A 20,860-nucleotide genomic window follows, 5' to 3' on the forward strand; every position below is an offset into this window, starting at 1 on the left:
AGGCTTTAAAAGCCCACACTCACAAATGCCAGGGATGGGTAATTTGGTAGTTGTCTGGTCCGTCTCATTTTTGCACCTGTTTACTCTTTTTTTTACCACATGGAAATTCACATCTATGCATTTCTAACATACTTGCTCCCAAACGACACATTTTAAAGCACAACTTGCTATTTTTAAATTGGCCTGATCCAGCAAGCTTTTCTTATGTTCTCACTGGGGCAAATGTGGTGCAGCCCCACCAACATCTGCCTGCTGTTTAAGTTGCAACCAGTCTGCCTGTCAGCTTCCTCCTCCTCGGTCTCCATGTTGCCTTTGTAGAGAGCAGGATGGGCACAAAACCAGAATGGGTTGGCTCTCCTTGCCATTGGCTCTGCTTCCCCCTGCTGCTGGATCTAACTGCTTCCTACTTCCACCTCGCCAGTCCCAACAGCCCCAGGCACCCCTGCATGTAAGGCGGCAACAGCATGCAACTTGGAGCCCCTTCTTCATTGCAAGGTGCCCTTGGGGGGAAATTTGCATTAGAATGAGAATGTGGAGTGCTTACCCTGTCTCTACCAGTCAATTTCCCCCTAAAACTCTCCCCACACTGACTGCCTTTACTCACGTGGCTACTTTTACCCTCACCAATGGTCTGGGCTGGTGCTTACCTCGCAATCCTTGCTTGCGGGGGTAACAGCAGCTTAGGGAGGTGGTTGGGGGAAAACAGGCTGGCAGGGGAAGGGTTAAGCACTCTCCTAAACTAATGGACCCAGCCCTGAACTGTAAACGTGCCGAGTTGTGGGTTGATTAACCAACATCCCACGTACCTTCCTGGAGGAGACAGTGGAGGAGCAACAGTCCCCTCCATCATACTGGCAGTAGGCCCGGTTGTTGGCAGTGTCGCACCAGCCATCAGCTTCAAAAGGCTAGAAAAAGAGAAAGGCACTAAGTGAGCAGGAAAACAGAAGAGGAGACTGCTCTGGGGTCAAAAACAATGAAGATACAGTACCACTGACAATGAGAATAACTAGATATAATAATATATGAACATATTGTATTAATTTGACTACAAATTACCTCTCACACCTCCCAGTCACAAAGTTTCTTGTAACTTAAGTGAATGGGCTGAACAGTATTCTAAGACAGACTTCCTCAACCGGATGTCTCCCAAACGTTTTGGACCAACTCCCACCATCCCTCACCACTGGACCATGCTGGCTGACGAGAGTTGACACAAGGAAGGTTATTTCAATAGAAAGATTAAAGAAGCTCTAAGGTCCACCTGACAATTCCTTAAAATGTTGTACAATGGCATTTGCAACCTTTATGGTCCCAAATAATCCTGGGAATCAAAGTTACTGCACACATGCCAGGATTTTATGCAAACACAACAGGAAACTGAACACAAAATTCAGTTTCCTAAGAGTCTCGGCGTTACTGCTTTTTAAGCTTGTTGGCAGTTACGGCTGCAAATCTATGTTTGTAATGCATGGGCAACTAAGCAGAATAAGCTACATTGTAAAATAGGCTGAATTTTCAAAGTTCTGCATGTTGTAGAATTCAGTTTCGCTTGGCACATACTTTTTGTTTGTTATATTTTTCTTTAACCACAGACTAGCCCCCATTATCCTTTACCAGAGACCTCTTAGCACTTTTGTCAAAGAGTATTAGGTGATTGCTTTAGACTGATGGTTCAGGTTTAAGGTAATAGCTTTATGCCAATGATAAAAAAAAGAGTGGTTCTCATATAAGTTTACAGCTTTTTGGTTAAAAGGAAAGCCAGAGTGACACACAGATAGACAGACAGGTAACAACCTACATTTTACACACATTACTGAAGTAATCCTCACTAAAGCCCTGTAAGGTGACTATTATCCCTGTGCTGCAAGCATTGAGGGTGAAGGGATCTAACACTAAGTGATCATGGTTTGTCCAAAGCTGCTGCTTCTTCTTTGGCAATCACTCGTAGCCAAGTAAGATTGTCTTCTATAAACACTGTTTTAACAATGAGTCCGTAAGTGACTGTGGAGGTCAATTCTGGATCCACACGTCCTTCGACAGTGGGGACATTGGTTTCCAGGCGGGAGTTGATCACGGTGTGGATTTGCCAAGCGTGCCTTCCTCTTAGCACGTTTCTCCCTTGCGTCCTGAGATCAAGTTTCTTCAAAGCCCATGACACCTTTGGTAAAGGCTGTTCTCCAACTGGAGCGCTCGCAGACCAGTGTTTCCCAGTTGTCAGTGTTTATACTACATTTTTAAAGATTTGCCTCGAGACAGTCTTTAAACCTCTTTTGTTGACCACCAGCATTACGCTTCCCATTTTTAAGTTCGGAATAGAGTAGTTGCTTTGGAAGACGATCATCAGGTATCCACACAAAATGACCAGTCCAACGAAGTTGATGTTGAAGAATCATTGCTTCAACACTGGTGATCTTTGCTTCTTCCAGTACACTGATATTAGGTTGCCTGTCTTCCCAGGTGATGTGTAAAAATTTTTGGAGACACCATTGATGGAATCTTTTGAGGAGTTGGAGATGGTGTTTATAAGTGGTCCATGTTTCACAAGCACATAGTAAGGTTGGTAGTACAATAGCTTTGTAAACAAGCATTTTGGTTTCCTCATGTGCTCATAGCAGAGACAAGATTTAAACCATAAACCTCCCAGCACACACTCTCACACAGCAATCCTATACTTGCCTACTCAGAAGTAAGCACTTTTGATGAGGCTTGCTACCAGGAAAGTGAACACAGGGCTGCAGCCTCATCATTACACCAGCTGGGCAGCATTCTGCCTCCAACAGCAGCTGATCAGATGCCCCGGCCAGCTTCCATGTAGAAGTATGAGACAAAGAAAATCCCATGTTACAACATGAAACAATCTGATCAACAAAAGGCAACACGTTTGCTAATAATGTATTGGTAATATTTATGAAACACTATCAATTGTTTCTTAATTCATAAACAAAAGCCATATAACACGTGCAAGAGGTCACTGACTAATAGAAGTCAAATGAATATTCCATCAACAGGAATGCTTAGAATGGTGTGTAACCACAAAGAAACATTGAAGTTGAGGCAGAAAGCCTTTCCACACAGTTGATATCTATATAAAAGTTTGTTTGAGAATAAACTGGAGCCGGGTGGTGCTGTAAGCACAACAGCAACAAACAGCAAACAGAACAGTTCTTCCAGGATAATGAACCGTTTCAACGATATTTCTTCATCAGCAAGTTAATAGTCCCCAAAGGTACATAAAGTGATCGTGGATCAGCTCTCACTCAAAAGTTGCTGTTTGTTGCTGCTGTGCTTATAGCACCTCCCAGCTCCAGTTCATTCTCCAACAAACTTTTGTATAGATATCAACTGTGGAAAGGCTTTCTGGTTACATAAATACTGCCAATACATTATTAGCCCACATGTTGCCTTTTGTTGATCAGACAGCTTGCATGTAGAGCAAGATTAAGTCAGCCAGCTGCCTCTGCCACTTGCCCTCCAGGTAAATGGCCTCTAGTAACAGTCATAAAGGTTTGCAGTTAAGCCGTCCTGACTACCACTGATGTGAGTTTGCTGGATCTTTTTTAACAGCCATATAAGCAGGAGGCCATGCTTGTCCTAATGTCTTGTCCTAATGGAGTCCATATGTTAAAAGTGTGCAATGTGTGTACTTGATACAGGTAAATACCATCAAACAAACAAAGAAATGTTAATAAACCTTATAATTAGGAGTATGTCTGTCCCTTCGGATCTGCCCTATGATCTTGGATATCTGTAGAGCATCGTATATCTGTACATACATTCAATGTATATTAGGAGGAAGAGCCAAATGCAGGTACTGTCTAGCTCCTCCCATTTCTTTCTAGGGATGCACGATTAGATGGTCACTGAAATAAACATTCTAGAAGGATTCAACAAGCTTGTACAAAATATCTGAAAAACTCAAAATCTGGGCTGCGAGAGCTCCATGATCTAATGTTTGGCAAAGAAAGCTATATAGCTTAATTAGAACCCCTTGTTTGCCTGCATTTCAGGCCTTGAGAATGCAAAAATCTGAGTTTTCTTACCCTTTATCTTTGAATGGTGTTGACATAGCCCAGGCTTTGAGTTTTTAGAAAGCTATATAGCTTAATTTGAATCCCCCTTTTTTGCCTGCGTCTTAGGCCTTGAATATGCAAAATTAGTGTTTCCTTACTCTTTATTTTTGAATGATGTTTATTGAAAATACAGTCCTTTCAATTTCCTTCTGAGGAAACTGTTAATCGCAGTGAAACGAGGTTGTTGCCGGCATCCCGTCAAGGCTTTGATTTGTTTGTTTGTTTAGTCGTTTAGTCGTGTCCGACTCTTCCACTGCCTCCCGCAGTTTGGTCAAACTCATGTTCGTAGCTTCGAGAACACTGTCCAACCATCTCGTCCTCTGTCGTCCCCTTCTCCTAGGGCCCTCAATCTTTCCCAACATCAGGGTCTTTTCCAGGGAGTCTCCTCTTCTCATGAGGTGGCCAAAGTATTGGAGCCTCAGCTTCAGGATCTGTCCTTCCAGGGAGCACTCAGGGCTGATTTCCTTCAGAATGGATAGGTTTGATCTTCTTGCAGTCCATGGGACTCTCAAGAGTCTCCTCCAGCACCATAATTCAAAAGCATCAATTCTTCGGCGATCAGCCTTCTTTATGGTCCAGCTCTCACTTCCATACATCACTACTGGGAAAACCATAGCTTTAACTATACGGACCTTTGTAGGCAAGGTGATGTCTCTGCTTTTTAAGATGTCATTAAGGTTTGTCATTGCTTTTCTCCCAAGAAGCAGGCGTCTTTTAATTTCGTGACTGCTGTCACCATCTGCAGTGATCAAGGAGCCCAAGAAAGTAAAATCTCTCACTGCCTCCATTTCTTCCCCTTCTATTTGCCAGGAGGTGATGGGACCAGTGGCCATGATCTTGTTTTTTTAGGCTTTGGTTATTTTTGTTAATTATTTCTATATCATCCGTTATTATTACTTTTCTGATATCCTTAGCTCCTTAAATATTTTTACTTTATCCGATTACCTCTCGTTTCAGGGAATTTCATGGTATATTTGTTTCTGTTACATTTGGTTTCTATTTACGTATGTTGCCGTGACTGTCTTTTCTGCTACCGTACATAATATCTGGCATCCAGGCACTATTTTCCCTTTCCAGCTAGCCCTTGCAAGAATTCCTGACAATGCTTGTCTCCTGCTTATTGAAAATGACAGAATCAGGTACACAGAGTGCTTGGGATAATTGTCAGCACTGGTGATATTCCAAGGCCTGGATTGGGAACAGAACCTGTCTGGATATCATGGCCTCCCTACTTGCAATGCCTTGGCATCATGAACAGTTTCTACACAACTTGCTTTTTTAAAAAAATGAGCAGGGTTGATATGTGGGGCCCTTGTGCCCAATAGCACAGCTTCAGGATGCAAGGTCATTCATGTCTTGGTAGCAACAGCATCACTTGACTACCAACTCCCAAAAGCATAGCAGGGAAAGAAGAAAAGAGCATAAAACTAGAGAGGGATAATTTGGGGGCCATCTCCATATCCCCCCCCTTTTTTTCTTGCAGAGTTCAACGTGGCAAGGATTTTTCCTCTATCCGTATCATGACTCATTGGCAAAACCAAAAATGCACTTTTTATCAAGTTTCCATATAATTATTGCAAACAATTGCCTGTTGCCCCGGATGCTAGTCCAAAATGACTTCCAGATTAACATCTGTGGAGAGGAGGTGCTGGGTTGAGGCGAAGATGGTTTGTCCTCATAGTATATACATATGACCACTAATTGCTCCCCTCCCAACCACCTCAAGCCGCCAAAAATATATCCAAGCTGGAACAAACACGGACTCATAAGACAGCTCTGGAGAAATATGACAAGTCATGTTAAAAATTATTTGGGGTGGGGGTGGTTGGTAAAATATGAGAGAGGCTGGCAATTTGGGTTGAAGCCCCCTGAGAGAGAATGGCTTCCAGTCCGTTTGCAATGCAAGATGCCTTCATTCTTGGGTGGTTCCTCCCCCTCCAATTGCAGCCCCATAGGAAAACAGCCCACAATATTCAGTAGGTCCAGACTACAACTCTCTGGAGAGGGTTGTTGTGCTTTTCGTGTACAGCAGGGGTGTGCTGGTGGAGGGTAGGGGAATGATCCATTGCAGGAGATGGCCTTCAGCTCACATAAGATTTGGTAGAAGTTATTGTGCTCTTTCATTAGTTCATTGCTGGAAGATCTAGGGAGAGTTTTAGCTGGATAGGTATGAATTCAGAGAGCAATTTTTTTTTCTATTTTCTCCTCTCCCTTCTATACATGCACCATCTTCTGAAACCACTAATCCCAACCCTCGCCAGAGGACCTCATAACCAACAGCCACGCATCTTGCTACCATATGTGAGAACCTGTTGCTCAGAGCGGACAGATGGAACAAATTGTTCTAGAATAAGGACCAGTTTCTTCTCTCACCCTTTACCTCCCGTGTCTTGCTTAAAAACAGGGCCTACTTCTTCCACCAAGTGCTTGCAGAGTTCCAATTCAGAACTGGAGAGAAAAAGGACCTCCAAGCTCCCTGCAGAAGCGAATCCCAGCTTTCATGCCCAATCCCACATCAATCAGAGGAAGTCCTGAATTGTCTCTACCAAACAATGCATCCCCGCTATGTCTCCTGCGTGTATCCTTCTAGACCTCCTTCATGCCATGGTCACCTGCTCATCTGTAGGTTGAAGCAGATAATGAAGCTCTTGGAAACTGTACAGGAATTGGATTCCTGTTTTTCATGCTATTGGCATGCCACATGGTATTCGTGGACTTTTTTTGTGGGCTACCAACTTTTGTGGACTTATCTGAATGGCTATAATTGTTTCCAGCCTGTAGTGTGAAAAAGGGAGAAACAGTTCAAGTGGTCTGCAAAATATTCTGAAGTCTCATTATTGCAAGTCACTAAGAAGTTACGTTTTTTTTTTTTTTTGGAGCCAGGCCTAGCACAGTTTGTCAAGTGCGAATGACTGAGCACCAGCAGAAGGAAATGTATCTGGCTCAAATACCCTGGAAAAAAGTTCTGATAAGCACAGACTGGGAACATTTAGATTTCAACTCCTGGCACTTCATAGATGAGACAGGCCCTCAGAAAGAAGCAAACATGGTGGTACATTCAAACAATGCATTGGCAGCACCAAACTGATGTGGCAAAAACTGCAGATAGCTTTAGCAACAAGATCTCGCTTCTGCTTCATGCTGAGATGTGATAATGCAAACCCAGTAACTGGATTGCCATATTTGAGTTCACACTACAAAAAGAAATACAAGTGGCCTATGAATGGCAGGAGGGGGGGGGGAAACAAGAAATCATGCAACTTTTCATGACCAAATCCATATGGAGCAGCCCATATAGATGCAGCTTCAGCTCACCAGCCGACACACATTGGAAGTGTGCAGGTGCATGGGGCCTATGGCATAAATAATAATAATAATAATAATAATAATAATAATAATAATAATAATAATAATAATTTATTATTTATACCCCAACCATCTGGCTGGGTTTCCCCAGCCACTCTGGGCGGCTTCCAACAGAAAAATAAAACACAGTAATCTATTAAACATTAAAAGCCTCCCTGAACAGGGCTGCCTTCAGATGTCTTCAGATGTCTGGTAGTTGTTTTCCTCTTTGACATCTGTTGGGAGGGCGTTCCACAGGGCAGGCGCCACCACCGAGAAGGCCCTCTGCCTAGTTCCCTGCAACTTGGCTTCTCGCAACGAGGGAACCGCCAGAAGTGCTGGACCTCAGCAGAATGATGGAAGTGGAGATGCTCCTTCAGGTATACTGGACCGAGGCCATTTAGGGCTTTAAAGGTCAGCACCAACACTTTGAATTGTGCTCGGAAACGTACTGGGAGCCAATGTAGATCTTTCAAGACCGGTGTTATGTGGTCTTGGTCTTGGCAAAACAGCTGAGGCAAGTTTGTGGCTATGGGCTTCCAGCCTTACATCATTGCACTAGGCCTCTGTGTGTACACCATTCTCTTTCTTACTCTGACACACAGACACAGACACACAGACACACACACACAATCTTTTTTCACTCTGTGTTGAGATGCACAGAAGAAAAGTAAACTCGGGGACAACACAGAAGAAAATGAGAAGAGAAGATTACTGGATGTTGCACCAAGGCTGCTGCACTGGGTACAACTTGGGAGACAACTGGAGATGGTGGAAGCACCTCTATGAAACTGTGTATCAAGATTAACACCAGGCTTACAGTAACAATCTGCAAGAAACCTGTTCAGTTCGTGTTATGCAGTGGGACGATGTTTCAAAATAGCCCCATCAGTAGATGTCTTCTCAATACCACACACTTTGAGAAACACCAAGGGCCTCAAGAGCAGGAAGCATTATCCAGGCATGGCCTCACCGTGAGGCGCCTGTCATTAAGGCTGGCAAACTGGAAGAGAGGCTAGAGGTGGTTCAAGCGGCGTCATTTACCAGTACTGTAGGTGATGTTCTCAAACCACATTGAAATGAATGGGTCTACTTCACCAGGGTTTGTGCAAGGGAGCTTCCCGGTGTTAATGCTAATTCTGTAAGATGGCGATGGAATTTATGCTTTGGAAACCAAAATGTCTTGGGCAATCTCTGGCAGTACCCACTGGGTTCAAGTTTTCTTCAGGAACAATTTGTCAAAATTCAAATGCCAATATGAGAATGTAAGGGCTTGTTCACACTTGGAAGCATGCTCCAAGTGATTTTCCGCTTGCCCCATTCCTTCCCCAGGGAAAATCTGCTCTTTAGCTCTAAATCGGAACAGACAGCAATCTGCGGGAAACCTGAATTGCTGTTTGCTCTGATTGAGCACTAAAGCAGCGAGATAAGAGCCCTGACAGTATCCCTATACTGGGTCAGACCAAAGGCCCACTTAATGACTCTGGTAGACTCACCTGTGTGGCATGAAGGCAACAGCTCCCCCCCCTCAATATGCCTTTCTAAGATATTCAGAGGTATTTTGCCTCTGGACATGGAAGCTCCACTTCACTAACATGGCTGATAACTTTAAAACCCCCACAATTAAACCCTTTCATCGAAGATCTGCCTGTCAACAGCTACTAACCAAGCAGTTTCCCCTCCAAGCAATAGTTAATAATGTACAATGTGAAAAGGTATCTTGCTTTCCTTGAACTTACCGCCAATCTAGTTCACTGGGATAGCCCTGAGTTCTGGCATTATGAGAAAGGGAGAACAGTTTCCTTTCATGCGTTCGCATGTACCACCCACAATTCTATTCGCATGCACTATTTTTAAATTGGAAGTAGGGCAACTACTACTCTGGGTCCAGGACCTTCCTAGCTGGCTTCTAATCCAGGCATGACACTGTCAGCAACTACATTAAGTCAACAACAGCCAATTCAGCAACAGAAATGCTGCCACGCATGGCTCATATTTTTTGATGCAGCTCTCATTGGTGAACAAATTGCCAGCCGAGTTGCCAATAATTTAACTTCATCTGTGATGCTAAGACACAAGATTTCAGCCCTATGCTGCTTTTAAGAGAAAGCTTTCCTCCCTCTCGATGTGCCTTTTGCTCAAAAATGTCAAAAGTAGAAGCCACTTCCATGCAAGGAAACAGCCCATACCTGCCAAGTTGCTGTCAGAGAAATTAGGGACCGAGCCAGAAGTAGCAGACTGGAAGTAGCGCTGCCGCCATTTTGGAACTGGGCGGAGCATGCTCAGAAGTGACTTTTGATGCTGCTTTGCCCAGTTCCAAAATGGCCACCGCGCCAGAAGTCACACTGCAGCCATTTTGGAACTGGGCAGAGCAGCATCAAAAGCCGCTTGTGAGCATGCTCCGCCCAGTTCCAAAATGGCCGCCGTGTCAGAATAAACCGGGGGGAAACAAAAAAAATCCGTTTTTTCAGCTAAGAACAGCTGGAAAAACGGGGATTTCCCGGAGAATACGGGAGACTTGGCAGCTATGAAACAGCCTCTGCCATAAGCCAGGCAAACTCACAAAACTATCCATAATCTTTTATGCCATTTTTACTTCAAAGAAGCTTAGAGCATTTTTTTAAACACTCCCCCCTCCCCGAATTAATCTGCAATGAAAACAGTTATTAAAAAACACCAATTTATAACACTTTCCTGGTTATTTATTTTGAAAGTAGCATAGATGAAGCTGCAACACTTAACCAGCTGAACAACCTAGAGCCAGCAGAGAGCAGCACTGGCAAAGCTTTTCGAAAAAGCGCCAGTCTTTTCCTAATAGGGTTTTCACACAATTAGACTTAAATCACCCATGAGCCTCTCTTGAAGAATTTGTATGGCTTTCTGATTCTCATTAACAGAGAACAGAGAACCAAGTGGGAGCATTTGTAATTAAAATGCGCTTTCCGGTCAACGCAGTACTAAAGTAAAGTAGTTTTATTGCAAGTGGAGAAGTAGAGGGAAGGGCTCCACCTTCGTGGTAGAGATGTGATTCTGACTAAAGCCAGCATGGCGTAATGGTCAGAGTGTTGGACCAGGACCTGGGAGAGCAGGGTTCGAATCCCCACTCAGCCATGAAGCTCCCTGGGTGACCTTGGGCCAGTCACCATCTCTTAGAGACTTAAGCCTAACCTTCTTCACAGGCTTGTTGTGGCGATGACATGGGGAGGAGGAGAACCATGTCTGCCACCTTGAGATCCTTGTGAGATAAAGATGGTATATAAATGTGATTAATAATAAAATAAATAAATAAAAACCAGCGATGTTTTGAGTCTTAGGCAATAGGCTGCTATTCTAGCTCAGTTCTCTTTTGAAATTATTATTATTAGGTAGCCGCAGTGGGGACCAGCCATCATTTATAACAATGCGTCCCCATGTCGGTTACATTCACAAGGCCTCTGTGGGACGGGCGAGTTCCAGTAGCTCAGGAATTTGAAACTGAATCACCAACATTCAAACACAAATGCCATCAAGGAAGGAAGGAAGGAAGGAAGGAAGGAAGGAAGGAAGGAAGGAAGGAAGGAAGGAAGGAAGGAAGGAAGGAAGGAAGGAAGGGTGCTTTCTCATGGATTCCTTCTGCAGATTTCTTTTTCTTCTCATTCTGCTTATGTCAGAATATGCAGTATCACAGCCCAGCCCACACCTTTTCAAATGTTCACATCCTTAGTATCCCATCCACCAGTGGGCAGTGCATGCCAAGTACCTATTGTGTTCATGCTCCTCACCACACGCTACCTGTCACACAGCGCCGTCTTAAGCGCCCCTGTCGCAAAGGGCGCCGGATCTCTCCGGCGCCCTTCTGCCCCGTTTCCCAGTGCAGTGGGCGGGTGGGCGCGGCGCTGCTGCGTGGCGGGCGGGCAGGCACAGCGCGATCTCTCCGGCGCCCTCCCACCCCGTTTCCCAGCGCGGTGGTCAGGTGGGCGCCGGGCACAGCTGCGCAGCGGACCGGCTGGTCAGCGGGCGGGCGCAGCTCGCGGCGCCCTCCTGGCGGGCCGGCACCTTGGTGCCCTGCGCCACCGGGGGTCTAAGACGAGCCGGCCCTGCTGTCACAGCTCACTGAGCATGCACAAAGTAACAAGCTGGGTGTGATTTTTGCAACTGTCCAGCCACAGGAAGTATCTGATAGGACACTTGTTGTGCATTTGTTGTGCATCACACTTGCTGCATCTGCACTTGGGTTGTTTTTTGTGTGTGCACGCACAATTTTTTATTAGCTCGTTAACGAATACACCAGAACATCATCCAAAATATAAAGGAAAAGGAAAACAAAGTTAAAGCTATACATAAAAAAACCCATTAGAATTGGTTTATTGCTAGCTTGCTCGTAAGACTGCAACTTTACTAACCGCAGCTTCACTAACTCTTGTACCTTGTTGCACCATTTTTCAACAAAAAAGATCATCAGGTTGTTTCCCCCCACTAATTCTCACAATATTTGTCCATTTTACATCTTCACAACATCTCACCTATCCTTTCTTCCAAGCTGTTCTGACCCCCCCCCCCAATACAATAAAGTGTAGCTAACTATCAGGAACTGCTGAACTAATGACCTGTCGTCTAATAATATTTGATCCTTTATTATTCCAAACAAAATGTTAAAAGATCCATTGGTACTATATGTCCTGCTATTATTTCAACATTTTTTCACTACGTCAATCCAATTTTTGCTTTTATTCTGAGACATGTGTAGAATCCCAGCATCAGACGCCTTGCACCTAAAGCATAAATCACTCACTAAGTTGCAATGGTGTTCAATGCCAATGGAAGATAAATTCATAAAAGCTTTCTTTGAGACTCAACTGCCCCGGCTTTCTGATGGTGAGCAAGCCCCACACTAGTATTAAGGTTAAACCCTATGCATAGTAAAATAGGCACCCCTCTTTTCACTAAAACAAATGCAACGCCCTCCCCATATTTCCTGGAAATGAAATGGCTTAGGCAGTAAAGGACCCTTGGACGGTTAAGTCCAGTCGAATTTGACTTTGGGCTGTGGCGCTCATCTCTGCTTTCGGGCCAAGGGAGCCGGCGTTTGTCCGCAGACAGCTTTTCCAGGTCATGTGGCCAGCAGAACTAAACTGCTAATGACTCAGGCATCCCCAGCTGAGTCAAACGGGAACTGAGGAGGCATGGCAATAGCTCATCCCCACTCCCCACCAAAGAAATGTCACATGCTGCATCACAAACAAATGAAACAGCTACACCTTTAGAATTTTCACATCTTTACAGGACTAAGTGGATTTTTTTTTCTGGAAAGAAAAAAATCTGCATTAACCAGGGAGGTGGGTGGGTGCATTAAATGCAGAGGTCAAGCATTTAGAGGTGGCATATAGATTAACATCCTCCTGCCCTCAAATGATTGCCTGGGACCCAGCAAATGGTGGGTGGAAAGAAAGAAAGAAAGAAAGAAAGAAAGAAAGAAAGAAAGAAAGAAAGAAAGAAAGAAAGAAAGAAAGAGAATCCGTCTTGGTCTTTGTAATATTAAATGAATCGGAGTGCAAACAAGAGAGGAAAGCAGAATGGGGAAGTTTGGGCCAGTTTCCTTTTGCCAAGGCTATTGTGAATGCAATGGCTGGTACTGCTGACTCCCTAAAATAAACCTCATCTGCCTCCAGTCAAGTGGTTTTGTTTTTTGACATGTGTGTTCGTGCGTGTAAGGAAACACCAAAGCTTTCTATCTGGATAACAAAACAAGCTGTAATTTGGCCTCTGATGAAGGATTTGTGGAAACAGGTCCAATGACCAGGAATGTTGCGGACTTCCAGATATAGCCATTATATATGGCAGCATATCAGATTAACCAGGGAATTTCATTTGGGTATTTTGTGACTCTGCAATGCCGTTGTTTGTTTAAAGCCAGCTAACCAACCAACCTTTGTAGTTGGGACGTTAGGAACATCGATTGATCCATTTTTGTACCTCACTTGAGTAATCCCTTACATGGGTTGTTGTCTCTGGTGTTTTTCACCTTTTGGGTAATGGTTTCATCTTGACAACACCAGGCTGGGTTGCTACCCACAGCAGTTGGCCTTTTTAAACCTTTGCCCAAGCCAACACTTGCTTAAATATGCAACAGGATAGAATGGGTTATGGAAAACAAGCCTCAAAGCCACAGGGGCCTCCTTGGCCCATTTCGCATCTAGTTTCTGCCAAGTTTATATTGCAGGACTTAAAAAGGGAGGAAAAACTATGCTGGATGGTGGATGGTGGAGGGGCTACAGCGCTTCTGACTGCTCCCTTCAGCTGAGGGGCTTATTTCAGCAGGAGGCAACCACTCCTTGGCTCCCATTCAGACCAAAACTTTAAAAAATGTCTACCTGTTTCTTCTGCCTACTTGATATTTGTCAGAAGACACAAAGGCTGCACAAATGCAAAACAGCTCATGTAAATACTTGGGATTGACAGGGGGAGGCAGAAGAAGCGCTGCAGCAAGGAGTAAGAAAGAGGAGGGGGCTCTCAACCTAAGCAAACCTAAGTGGGCTTGCAGGGCCGTCTCAAGCAGGTCGGGCGCTGAGGCGCGGAGATCGCTCCAGCGCCTCCGCCCTCGCAGCACAGATTTGCCGTGCAGCCCCCCCCCCCCTGCTGGCCCAGTGCCCTGGCGCCTGCGCCACCGGGACTACACCAAGAGCCAGGCCTGTGGGCTTGTCCACTTACTGGATAGGTTTTCTGTTCGCCATGATTACTTCCCCTGGGAATCCCCATCAATCTGCATAAACCCCAGGGTCATGTTTGCCACTGACAGTGGGATGACCAGTGCCGGATTTACGTATAAGCTATACAAGCTATAGCTTAGGGCCCCACTCTCTTGGGGCCCAAAAAATTTCACTATTAATATACGTCTTCTTAATTGTATTTCAGTTCAACAATTACTTTGATAAAATACATACTTTGTTATGTGCAAATGGCTTTAGATACCTATTAGGTCTATAAATTACTACATAGCATATATTCAACACAAAAAACCAGCGACAATTTGTTGTTGACAAAGGACAGCTGGACATATAAAGGGCCTCATTGCCTTCAGTAGCTCAGGGCCTCATCAAACCTAAATCCGGCCCTGGTGATGACACCCCCTGCCCCCTGCAGCTCTTTTAGCAGAAGAATTATTCTACCTTTTAGCAGAAGAGTTATTCTACCACTCACAGAATCATAGAACTGTAGAGTTGGAAGGGACCCCAAGGGTCATTTAGTCCAACCCCCTGCAATGCAGGAATCTCAACTAAAGCATCCATGACAGATGGCCATCCAACCTCTGCTGAATCACCTCCAAGGAAGGAGATTCCCAAAAGAGACCATTCCACTATTGACAGGTCTTACTGTCAGAAAGTTTTTCTGAATGTTTAGTTGGAATCTCCTTTCTTGAAACTTAGAGCCATTGGTTCAGGTCCTACATTCCAGAGCAGGAGAAAACAAGCATGTTCCCTCTTCCATGTGACAGCCCTTGAGATATTCAAAGATGGTTATCCTATCTCCTCTCAGTCTCTTCTTTTCCAGGCTAAACATACCCAGCTCCTTCAAGTGCTCCTGTAAAGCTTAGTTTCCAGACCCTTGATCATCCTGGTTGCTCTCTTCTGCACACCTTCCAACTTGTCAAAATGCTTCTTAAATTGTGGTGATCAACGGTCTGGAAACCAAGCCTTATGAGGAATGGTTTGGGGAGTTGGGCATGTTTAGCCTGGGGAAGAGGAGACTAGGAGGAGATCAGAGAATTTTAGAGTTGGGAGGGACCCCAAAGCTTATCTAGTCTAACCCCCTGCAATGCAGGGCTCTCAGCTAAAGCATTCATGACAGATGGCCATCCAACCTCTGTTTAAAACCTCCAAGAAAGGAGAGGCCACCACCTCCCAAGGGAGACCGTTCCACTGTCAAATAGCTCTTACTGTCAGATATATGATAGCCATCTTCAAATATCTAATGGGTTGTCACATGGAAGAACAAGGAAGCTTGTTTTCTCCAGCTCTGGAAGGTAGGACTCAATCCAATGGATTCAGGTTACAAGAAAGGAGATTCTGACTCAACATCAGAAAGACCTTCCTGACAGTAAGAGCTGTTTGACAGTGGAATGGACGCTCTCAGGAGGTGATGGATGCTCCTTTCTTGGTTTTTAAGCAGAGATTGGATGGCCATCCGTCAAGGATGCTTTCAGCTAAAGCATACATTGAAGGGGGTTTGACTAGATGAATTTTTGCTGGTGGTCTCTACTTTGCAAAAACATAAACACTCAAACCTCTGCATTGCAGAAAATGGGATCTTCAATTTTGTCAGCCCTGTGTGTCACAAGATACGATGCAAAGACACTAGAATCAAACATCCATTCTGCATAAACACACCCACCCCCTTACCTCGCATGAAGAAATACAATGAATGGCTTTCGGATCTGGATGCCACTCCAGTCTTCCAGTGCACACAATACTCTGAAGAAAGGGAAAAGCAGAAAGTTTTATGTAGTGCAGGAAGTAAGGTGTGCCTCTCTACAGTATCACTGTATGTCAGGAATGAAGAACTTTTGGCCTTTCAGATATTGTTGAATTTGCAGCTCCTTGGCTGATGGTCAGGAAAATGGGAACTACAGTCTAGACGACTGCAGCTTCTTCATCCCTGCTTTAAGTATTAAAGATTAAGTATTGCCAGAATGACCAACGACCTGTAATGTTTACATTTAAAGATTCCACCTGTGAAGTGCTACAGATTTCACATGCAATCTTGCGCTTGGGACAAAGCTTTGCAGACAGTCAAGTCCAGGAGGAAGAGAAGTGAATCAGAAATGTACAAAGCGTTCAAGGAATTGAGAAAATATGGCAGGCACTGCAGAGCAGGACCACAAAACAACACTGTCCCCCGCTGCAACACATCCCATATGTCTGATTCAACCTAACACACAGCAGTGTCCAAATGAATGAAACCCTGAGAATTCCCACACTTCCTGAAAATTCTTCGGAGGAACAGGGTAATCTTGGTTTGAAACTCTGGCTCTTGATAGTACTCTCTGCTTTGATTTTCCCTTCCACCGTGCTTTCAGTATGCTTCAGTTTTATTTTCAGAAATATCATTCTTGAAAGAGCCAATTAAGGGAAAACAAAGAAGTTATCATATTTGAGGCATTTTAGCCATTCCATGAAGGGGAACCAGGGCACAATTTCCTAAGTCAGCCATTAGCAAGAAATTGGAAATCCTAGCCAAATATTCAGACCAAAACCAGCTTGGATCAAGACAGCTTGGAATGGAACCACAGCTGAAGAGAAAAGAGGGAATCTGCAGTTGTTTCCAGACTAAAGCTCTTGCCACATTTCATTTACCTCTTCCTGCTAGAGTACTCATATGTGCATCTTTTATGTACACACGTATTTCCTCTTCCCAGAAACCATGTGAGCTTTGGAGGAGGTCAGAGAGTTTCAACATCTGTACCACCTGTTAAGCTTCATTCAAGTGAAACAACTGTGGAATACTCTTTACGTTCATTCAATTCCCTCCTTCAAAACGGTGCTTCTTGGAGGACAGAATGAGAAGTCATTAATCCCTTATTTTTTGTGATTGTTTGCAGCCAATAATACCCCAGTGTTGACACTCTTTCTTGCTGCTTTAGTGGTCATTTATCTGTGCTCTTTTAACTTATTTGACTGATCTTGGCTATTCAAGGACCATGTACTAGAAGTGATGACATCAAAATGGTATGGAGTCGATGATGTTTAGCTCCATGCTGCCATTACTATGAGCAAATGAAGCTCATTCAAGTAAAGCGAATGGCTTTCTGACCAAACATATGGATGACCGCAAGTGTAGCCAACCAAGGATCATTCAATGTATGAACTGAATTTCACAATGATTTCTGAAAAATCATCAAAGGTCGTGGGGGGGGGGGTAGAGAATTAGAGCCTGGCAGAACTTTTCAACAAAAATCTCCCCCATTTTGGTTCTGCATAGCAACTACTCAGATCACCAGGGAAGCTTCTTGCATAGCAACAAGTAAGAGCACATATGGTGGGAACAGCTGGTGTTCTAGCACAGGTTTAGTTGACTTTACTTTTGATAATTTATATACTGCCTTCCACATCACCTGGGCCGCTTTACCTGGACTCTGGTAGGCTTCAATCTGTGGTCCATGGTATCTGCAGTGACATTTTCAGGCAGTGTTACCGGATCTTTCGGGAGAATTAGACAGGAAGGTGTGCACACAGCACCTAGAGGGTAAAAGAGCAGGTAACCTTTTGCACCTGAAGCCACTGAGATTCCTTGAGCATTGTGAAGCTCTGCCTAAGCTCTTCATGTTGCTCCCACTTTGAGACTCTAAGAGGCTACAACGCCAACCTTGCATTCGTGATACCTGTGATCCAAAGGAACAGGAAGTCATATATGAATAATTCTAAAGTTTGGACTGTTCCGCATTTAAGATACACAGTTCAAACTTCTAGGCTGTTCAGTAGCTTTTGAATGAAGGCTGGGAGGTCCAAAATTCTTCTCCAGCTCAGATGAAATAAAAATTACTGGCTTCCATGTCCTGCTTCTCTCTGGGCTTATCCAGCTGCTTCCATCAATATTTTATGCATTTATTTTTGCAGCATCTACACGATGTCCTCCTCATTGAAAAGACGCTTAAAAGGTAAAGGGGCCCCTGACCATCAGGTCCAGTCGTGTCTGACTCTGGGGTTGCGGCACTCATCTCGCTCTATAGGCCGAGGGAGCCGGCGTTTGTCCGCAGACAGCTTCTGGGTCATGTGGCCAGCATGACAAAGCTGCTTCTGGCGAACCAGAGCAGCACACGTAAACGCCGTTTACCTTCCCGCTGTAGCGGTCCCTATTTATCTACTTGCACTTGGATGTGCTTTCGAACTGCTAGGTGGGCAGGAACCGGGACCGAACAACGGGAGCTCATCCCGTTGCAGGGATTCGAACCGCCGACCTTCTGATCAGCAAGCCCTAGACTCTGTGGTTTAACCCACAGCGCCACCTGGGTCCCAATGAAAAGGCACTTACCTCCCCCCATCTCCAGATAATTTTAGGGTTTCTCCAATCCTCCAATAATCAGATAAATCAATCAAAATTAAAATAACATTGTTGAGTTAATCCATAGACCATTATAGCAGCAATTAATCTGAACTGTAAAGGTAAAGGTACCCCTGACCATTAGGTCCAGTCGCAGATGACTCTGGGGTTGCGGCGCTCATCTCACTTTACTGGCCAAGGGAGCCAGCATTTGTCCACAGACAGCTTCCGGGTCATGTGGCCAGCATGACTAAGCTGCTTCTGGTGAACCAGAGCAATGCACAGAAACACCGTTTACCTTCCTGCTGGAGCTGTACCTATTTATCTACTTGCACTTTGATGTGCTTTCAAACTGCTAGGTGGGCAGGAGCTGGGACCGAACAATGGGAGCTCACCTCGTCGCAGGGATTCGAACTGCCGACCACCTGATCGGCAAGCCCTAGGCTCTGCCACAGTGCCACCCGCGTCCCTAAATCTGAACTGTACCATCATTTAGATCACTGCTGACTCATGAACTCTTTTTTAATTCTTGGGAGAAAGTGAGAGACTTCACTTTTTGGAGGGAAGGGGGAAGCTTTCTTCCAAGAACCTGGAAAAGGGGGTTGCAGGAGATAAGGGGATAAGTTCTTACCAATTCCATAGCCTTCCTCACACTTGTACTCCACTGAGTTAAGCTCTTCAGGTGGTGAACATTCCCCCTGCAGATCTTCACACAATTTAAATTCCTCTGTCCACAAGCCATCTTTAGTGCAAAGGATTGGGACCTGAAGTACAAAGGATGCAGAACTCATCGTGAAATTCTAGTGTGCTCTTGTGGACAGATTCACTAAAAGCAAACACCTTCAAGTATGGCTTTCACTAAACTGGCACAAATTTGGGGGTTGCCAGAATTTTTACTGGTGATACTTTACTGGGATGGTGTGGTGAGAGACTTTTGATGTCAAAACTAGTCTGTGCTAGTTTTAAAGGCCCACCTACTTTTATAACTGCTACAAAACCAGCTTCTAACTACAAACTACTTGGAAGGGCTTCATGGCCTCAAAGGTAACTGTGATGCTGACTCCAGGAGTCATCAGTCGGACACAAAGAGCAGGACATACCTTTGATCTGGTCTTTGCCCCAGATGACGAGGGGAGGGGTTTGAAGATTTGAGTGTTTGACCCTGTTGTCATAATCAGACCGTTTCCTGGTTAGTTTTCATGTCTATTCCCACCTCTGCAAAGATGGGTCCCCCATTCACTTAGGCTGCCTCTAGATGCATGAAACCCAAGAGATTTCTGAATGTTTGGAGGGATTTTCTAGTGGATGGAGCTGGCAGTCAAGCCAAGGCTCTGGCCTTTGAGGGGAATGGTGAGAGGAGGGTGGCCGTTGACATTATTGTTCCCAAGTGCCTTCTCTGACACTATGCAGTCCATTTTGCTCCTGGGGATTCCCAGGAGCATCAGATGTTGACGCAGACGGAAGGAAAGCTGGAGTGCAAGTGGTGGAAATTTACTGCAAAGCTCATGGAACATGCGTCAGATAGTGTGGTGGTGTAAGCGGAAAAGTAGGTCTATTTCATTGTCTCCGCTACTTTTTAGAGTAGCCACCCAGCAGACCTTCTTAAGTTTGTCTGTGGGTTGTTAACAACAACAACAGTAGTTTTATTATTTATATGCTGCCCATCTGACTGGGTTGGCCAAGTTAACACCTTCCCTCAGCTAATGCAGCTCTGGACCCCTCAGTCACCCACTGTGACTCTTTTGCAACTTTGATGATAAACATTTTTCTTTCTTCATCACAAGACTTTGCGGTGCTGTCTTGAGCAAAAGGTGCCCAATGCTATATATAGTTCTATTCTATGGGATCAGTTTCGGTTGAAGTGGTCTGATGAGGGTTCAGGAAAGGGTGAGTGCAGCTTTACACAGGGGTGTGGTGCTTGATGCCCTTAAAGGGGTATAGGACCACTCCTGGGGGGCGGGGCGGACAACCTGGATCAGATGTTTTGAAAGAAATACTCATCTAGTCACTAGAATCCACAAGACTGCAAAGCCATTTCAGAAGATACTGATTATTTAGATTCATTTCAGCCTGGATTCCAACTTGGCTTTGGGACTTAATTGGCTTTTGTCACCCTGGAGGATGACCCTGATAGCTACCCCATTTCCTATCTTGCAGAGCCGTTCCAGGAGGATGCATTCTCCGAAGGAACAAGTAGCCCGGCGTGCCAGATGCAACCATTTCTGTACAGGGATAGCCTGGGCAGGGATAGCTCATGGAATGGTAACCCTACAGCCGAATTACTGAAATGACCTCTGTATGAGGACGGCCTCACATTTGGTCTGGAAGTTGTGGTTAGTGCAGAATGAAGTGGTCATGGTTGCCGTCTGACGACACCGACCGTTAGCACCAGCGCTGAGAAAACTGCACAGGCTGCCAATGCACTGGCTTAA

General features: G+C 44.8%; 1 protein-coding gene across 1 annotated transcript in view; it reads right to left on the minus strand.

The window, feature by feature from the left end:
* PAPPA2 (pappalysin 2) overlaps positions 1–20,860 on the minus strand; it is a 133,999-nt gene that overhangs the window by 2,224 nt on the left and 110,915 nt on the right. The window contains exons 18-21 of the mRNA XM_035123579.3: positions 19,060–19,192; positions 17,517–17,626; positions 15,791–15,862; positions 807–905 (exon numbers count right to left, since the gene is read on the minus strand). Coding sequence (XP_034979470.3) covers positions 807–905; positions 15,791–15,862; positions 17,517–17,626; positions 19,060–19,192 — 414 coding nt within the window. The remainder of the gene's footprint in view (positions 1–806; positions 906–15,790; positions 15,863–17,516; positions 17,627–19,059; positions 19,193–20,860) is intronic.

Source organism: Zootoca vivipara, chromosome 7, assembly GCF_965207765.1.
Source record: "Zootoca vivipara chromosome 7, rZooViv2.hap1.1, whole genome shotgun sequence".
Taxonomy (NCBI): Eukaryota; Metazoa; Chordata; class Lepidosauria; order Squamata; family Lacertidae; genus Zootoca; species Zootoca vivipara.